The sequence below is a fragment of the Scheffersomyces stipitis genome, chromosome 2 (genome assembly GCF_000209165.1).
Source record: "Scheffersomyces stipitis CBS 6054 chromosome 2, complete sequence".
Taxonomy (NCBI): Eukaryota; Fungi; Ascomycota; class Pichiomycetes; order Serinales; family Debaryomycetaceae; genus Scheffersomyces; species Scheffersomyces stipitis.
Window position 1 is genome coordinate 2,734,177 of NC_009042.1, and position 6,808 is coordinate 2,740,984.

At 40.4% G+C, this 6,808-nt stretch overlaps 2 protein-coding genes across 2 annotated transcripts; both read left to right on the plus strand. All coding sequences in view use genetic code 12, as the record gives it.

Moving 5' to 3' along the window:
• Positions 1-817: 817 nt before the first annotated feature.
• Positions 818-1,534, plus strand: PICST_30412 (predicted protein; the record flags this gene model as incomplete). The annotated part of the gene is made up of 1 exon (XM_001382721.1): positions 818-1,534. The coding sequence occupies one exon, from the start codon at positions 818-820 to the stop codon at positions 1,532-1,534; it is 717 nt and encodes a 238-aa protein (XP_001382758.2).
• Positions 1,535-3,413: 1,879 nt separating this feature from the next.
• Positions 3,414-5,219, plus strand: PICST_41479 (peptide transporter; the record flags this gene model as incomplete). Its single annotated transcript, XM_001382722.1, has 1 exon — positions 3,414-5,219. A coding segment is annotated over one exon (1,806 nt), but the record flags the coding sequence as incomplete, so codon positions are not given.
• Between the last annotated feature and the right edge of the window lie 1,589 nt (positions 5,220-6,808).

Here is a 6,808-nt window from a genome sequence, read left to right on the forward strand (position 1 = left end):
TGCCTCCTTAGAACCCGAGTATAGTCCGTGCAATATCGCAGCCTCTAATATAAGGTATTTCATTAAGCATATTCTTCACCTTGTAACGGTATACTATCTAAACCGGGTGTCACTATATACAGTATCATCGAGAAACGAACATTTTCATGTTGGCGCAGTCGTGTGAACGTAATCATAGATTGATAGATTGATCTGCTATGTACACAACTACATTAAAGACGAGCATAAAACAGCTGGAAACGAAGGGAATCGACCCAGCTTAGATGATTGCGCGTTAGATTCTCTGAAATCCGGATTTGAACCAAATTGATCATCACAAGATAGCGTAAAAAAGAGTCGCTGTGAAATGATGATCTTCAATACCAGGCAGAGAACAAAAGGATCCATCGAATAGTACTATACGTGCTACTGTCATTCTTTTGCAGGCTACAGCAATGCAGCGTATGTGATTACAATACATTTTTATTTATGCCAGATAACTCTACACGTTCTTAGGAGTGCACGGTTATATTCCTAAGCCTTGGCTTTGCACTGCCGTTATTTGTAGGCTTTGTGATCGATCTAAATTTATTTCCACCACTTTTCCGCCTAAGGCAATAGAGTACTTCAATCTAACCAACTGACTGTTTCGACAAAATTGTTTGTATATATAATAAACTTTATCTATAGTATCAGCTTATACAGCATCCATATTTTTGAATCTTTCTAACCGTAGGCTCACAAACAGACACTTAAACCATTTTCTACCGAACCACTCTATTACTATAACACAAGACAGCGTTCAACCACTATTGCTTACATAAAGCAATACATTGTAATGCTTGACAAGAGAGCCACCTCGGGAGATTCTACATGGTCTATCGGTGGAGCTAGATGGGCATTTTTCGCTATCCTTTTCGTTCTTATCCTAATAGGAATATTTGGAACCTTGCGAGTCAACAAGAAAAGATTTCAGCTGGGTTCCCAACCTCTCTATGGGACAAGATGGATGACTCCTCCATCATACAGACAGTCACAAACACAATATGACCAACCTGTTAATATTAGAGACCCAGATCTTCCTAGTACTTACGTCCCGACCTACACCGCTGAGGCCAATGAATACGATATGGGACATTACGACCAAGCAGGCAAATTCCACTCTAATCCAAACGCGAGGGCCGCTCTGATGGCGCCTCCACCAAGTGCTCATCAAAGACAGAATCCGGCTCACGGTGATGCAATTCCAATCAGTTCTACAGTGCCGGTTGGAGCATTGACAGATGAGGATGGCGATATTTCCAGTCCAGCGGGTCCTCCTCCAGACTTGGAAAGTGGCACTGGTGAGTCCAGCGAAAGTCTTGGTGATTTCTCTAGACCACCAGGTCACGCTCCGCCAGAACACACCAGCACCATTCCTGGGTCATTAAATCCTCCTTCCGACCCTCCTTGTGGTCAATCTGAGGTACGGAAGGGCTCTTCCTCTTCAAGCAAGATAGAAGCATCCTCAAGTTTTTCAGATGGCATTAATACGAAAGGTTCTGATAAGGATTAAAGAACTGTGATGGTCACTTCAATTTTGAGATATAATATAGTCATTAATTTTTCTATTAGGGACCAAATACGGTCTTACGAGCATAGATATCATAATAAACATCTTTTTCATTTGCGCGGTCGGACCACGAATTTATGTAGGTAGCAACAGTCTAAAAAGGCTTAGAAACAGAAATAAGAAATGTCGCAGATTATAGATTCTCTAATCTATAGTTCTGACAGTCAATAATCATGTCACAGGCGAAATGTGAAGTTAGAGGAGAGGGTCTATAGCTAATGGATCATGGCCCATTATTTTTAAAAGACCCAATCTGAATTCTTTTGTGTATTAACCTACTTATAGGAAATTATGTTTAAATTATGCAATTCTGGCGAACTTTTCCGTGCCAACTTAAGAGATTACAAAATATACAAAGTTCGCAAAATTGCAGATTTCTATGCATATAGGACTACATGCAAATACAGTAATTTATTTACAATAAACAAACATTTACAGTAAAATCATTCCCAAGAAATTGCAAGTTAGATCTCGGAATTTTGTATTGTACGGGAGGGGGAGTAATCTTGCCAGTCTCTCAATCAAATTTTAAGGACTGAACAAATGACAGCTACGTTAATCTTGATCTAAATTCACTTAATATCAGTACTAAAAAGGTGCAACATTATTCAAAATTGCCCAACTTACTCTGCCAGAGCAGTGCAAGATCATTTGTTCCATTGTTCAAAATTTAGATACACCACCTACCATATTTATTCAAAGGGCTAAGCAAAATTCCGGTGTCTAGTTTGCAATTTCATGGGAACGATTGTAGTAAGTGGTGGTCCCTAAGGCGTTTGTGGATGCATAGGCAATACTATGCCACGGGCAATGTGCAGACTGAAAGGAGGTGAAACGACGAGGTGAGAATATCGATGAATCTGGAAATGTTAGGGTAAAAATCGACTGACCTGCAAACTCACTATTCTGGTTAAGGCACATGAGAAGTCGGGTCCTTATCAGAGTGATCAGACTGGAGCCAGTACCCATACTCCACGTCGTTGGATTTCAACTATAGCGGGGCTCCATGTGGTGGAAATTCTTGTCCGACCATTTTTCGGTGAAATCGACCACTTTGTCAACTGCGTCATTTAGTAATGTGATGCCGTGGAAAATACGTCAAACCTTCAACAAATCGACCAGCTAATCCACTGAGCGATGTCTTGGCTATTGCTATCATCAGATTGTAAGCTGATAGGAGCGGATGATAAGAGCACAAAGAGGCGACAGTGCCAGGCCATGAGACAGATTCCACAATTTAGAATGCAAAGCCAAATCGCCTTGTTGCTTCATTGAGTCTGCACAGCCTATCTCCTCTCCATATCCAGCATTATTATTTGGGTACTCATGTAGCTTTTCAACTGGTTACAAAAATCTAAAAAATTATTGGTGCCGCACCATACTTAAGCTCGACAGAACTTTTTTTTTTTTGTGGCAATCTCAGTTACTGTGTTATCGCCGAATACTTAATTTTTTATCATAGCCATCTTTTTTGCAATTGACGTTGTATAGAGGAAACTCAGCTGCAATTGCAATTCCCGAAAAATCGATAATAAGGAAAAGCACTTAGAACCACCAGTCCCATTCAGATATGGCAATGGATACTTTTTATGCATTATGTACGGCTTCATTTGGTTACCTTAGGCTTTCAGTATTCATACCTTGTCCAGAAATATAAAAAGATCCACATATCCCTTTGTTCTCATCCGTTTTTCTTTATTACTCCTCAGAGTTCTCCATTCTCATAAGAAATATAATGTCTGATGTTAAGAAGACTAGCACCTCGGAATCTCTCCAGGCTGTCGACGAAAAAATCGGAAACGTCGGTCTTGTAAACACTTCTGGTGATTACGACTACAATGACGCAAACAACTACTCCACCCACTATGTTGATGAATACAACCCAAAGGGTTTGAGAGTCCCAACTGACGAAGAATCTCAATCCCTCAGAAGGATTTTGGGTAGAGCTTCTTATGCTTCTTACTTGATCTGTTTGTGTGAGTTGGCTGAAAGAGCCTCTTACTATTCGGTCCAGGGTATCTTGTCTAACTTTATTCAAAGACCTATGCCTGAAAATTCCCCTCACGGATGGGGTGCACCAGCTGACAGAAACTCGAATGTTTCTGCCGGTGCTTTGGACCAAGGTCTTCAAGCTGCTAACGCCCTTACCCTTTTGCTTACTTTCCTTGCTTACGTTGTACCATTATATGGTGGTTTCATTGCCGATACCAAGATTGGTAAGTTCAAAGCTATTTGGGTTGGTGTTATCGCTGGTTTTGTTTCTCACGTTTTGTTCGTTATCGCAGCTATCCCATCTGTCCTTAAGAACGGCGGTGCTGCTTTGGCTCCAACTGTGCTTGGTATCATTACTTTAGCTTTCGGTACTGGTTTCATCAAGCCAAACTTGTTACCTCTTCTTATGGACCAATATAGAGAACAGACTGATGTTGTCAAAGTCTTGCCATCTGGTGAAAATGTTATTATCGATAGACAAAAGACTTTGGAAAGAATGACTTTGATTTTCTATTGGGCGATTAACATTGGTGCTTTTTTCCAATTGGCCACTTCTTATATCGAAAGAGATGTTGGTTTCTGGTTGGCTTTCTTCATTCCCATAATCATATACTTGGTTTTGCCAATTGTCTTGGTTTTCTTGCAATCTAGATTGGTCAGAGATACTCCACAGGGTTCCGTCCTTGAAAACGCTTGGAGAGTTACAAGAGTCACTTTCTCTAAAGGGTGGATCGGTAGATGGAGGAATAACACCTTGTGGGAGTACGCGAGGCCATCCGTCATGCTTGAAAGAGGAAGAGAATTTTACAATGAAAATACAAAATCTCCAATCACTTGGGGTGATCAATGGGTGTTGGACATCAAGCAAACTGTCAACTCTTGTAAGATTTTCATCTACTTCCCAATCTTTAACTTGGCTGATAGTGGTCTTGGTTCTGTCGAAACTTCTCAAGCTGGTGCCATGACCACTAACGGTGTTCCAAACGATTTGTTCAACAACTTTAACCCATTGACCATTATTATCTTGATTCCAATTCTTGACTACCTTGTCTACCCTATGTTGAGAAAGTATAGAATTGAATTCCGTCCAGTTTGGAGAATTTTCCTTGGTTTCATTTTGGCTGGTTCTTCTCAAATTGCCGGTGCAATCATTCAATGGAAAATTTACAAGACTTCACCATGTGGTTACCAAGCTACTACTTGCTCTGAAGTGTCTCCATTGTCGGCTTGGCAAGATGTTTCTTTGTACATTCTTTCTGCTGCAGGTGAATGTTTTGCTAATACTACTGCTTACGAATTGGCCTACACTCGTTCTCCTCCTCACATGAAGGGCCTTGTTTTGGCTTTGTTCTTGTTCACTTCTGCCATCTCTGCTGCTCTTTCACAAGCAATCACTCCAGCTTTGAGCGACCCACACTTGATCTGGCCATTCGCTGGTATTGCCATCGCAACTTTTGTTGCCGCATTCGTATTCGTCTATCAATTCAGAAACTTGCACAAGGAAATGGAAGAGGAAAGGATTCTCAGAGAAGCCTTTGATAAATCTGAGAGAAGTAATCTCATATCGCACGGTGGAATTGAAGATGACAACAACTTGCAAGCAGTTACATCCATCAAGTCTGCCGTTGGTAAGTAAGGAAACATCTTCAAAATTCAATTCTCCGACGGCCGGGCAGCGCTTTTAAGGCTACCGCAGTGCCAGAATTAACTATGCCTTAACTCACGGTGCAACATTATGCCGTTGATCTTTCCGATGTCGCACCGTGTCTTTCTCCCTTGCCTCGTGTATGCCTATTCGTTGATGTTGACGTTGGTGTATTATCTTCATAACCTTCACTTACTCATATTTGTATACAGTCTGCAACAGAATTAGGAATGATTATTTGTTTTATTTTAACAATTTAGAATTTTTTAAGATTCAAAGGTGATTAATTCTTACTTGATTGAATGAAGGTAATCGAATGGTATTACTTTTAGGACAGGTGCAATTTTTTGCAGCAATTAGTATTTTTATATTATTTTTGCATTCTTTCCAGAAAGACAATCAGTATGTCTCTGTATACAAGAAAATTGAGAGAAGTAATAAAAGTAAAGGAAAAGTTAAGATTGTAAGAATATGGATATGTAATGTTAGTTATTGTGGATATCATGACGTAGGATTAATGTGAAAGTGATATTGTATTATATAGGGTTGTATTATATTGAGTTGTTGTGAATTTGGAGGGAGGATTATCCATTTAGAATCACATTAGTAGAATTGATTGACAGGGATTATGTGCAGTCACTATAGACGTGGATACAAATATAGGCGCATTTGATGTGCGTGTATCACCAAAATGACATCTGAGAGGTATAAAAGAGAGGCGAGATCCCCAAAGTTTGAAAAAATTATTAAAGTTTATAATTAAACAAAGTATGGTTCTTTGAAGGGGGATATTCTTGATTTTTAGGGAATAACATAATATAAGAAGATTTAGGGAATAACATAATATAAGAAGATATAAGGTATGAACAATTCATAGTCCTCAATAGCTGGACATTCCTAGGGTCTATGTTATCTCATTTTCATAAGTATTGCGGTATTCTATGCGAGGAAGGAATGTGAGCGACCTGTACCGATTCGCGGAAAAAGCGTCTTTCACGTGACCTGACAAGATTCGTATCTATTGCTGCAGCGGAGATATGGTTAGATCAGTTCGACCAACAGTCCTGTATGGAACAGACCCAAATAGGACATTTGTAACGTGACCAAGGATATGTGATATTAGGATTGTTGCACGGGCAGGACATAACGTGACCACTGATTCGAGATATTGGTTGAGGCACGGAAGTTTAGTGAGGCGACCCAAATAGGCCATAACGTGACCAAAGGCGTGTGAGTTAATAGTTGCGGCACGGATGTATAATAGCGGCACGGGTCTTTTCACGTCTTGCGGTATGGATCTTTTCACGTCTTGCGGTATGGATCTTTTCACGTCTTGCGGTATGGATCTTTTCACGTCTTGCGGTATGGATCTTTTCACGTCTTGCGGTATGGATCTTTTCACGTCTTGCGGTATGGATCTTTTCACGTCTTGCGGTATGGATCTTTTCACGTCTTGCGGTATGGATCTTTTCACGTCTTGCGGTATGGATCTTTTCACGTCTTGCGGTATGGATCTTTTCACGTCTTGCGGTATGGATCTTTTCACGTCTTGCGGTATGGATCTTTTCACGTCTTGCGGT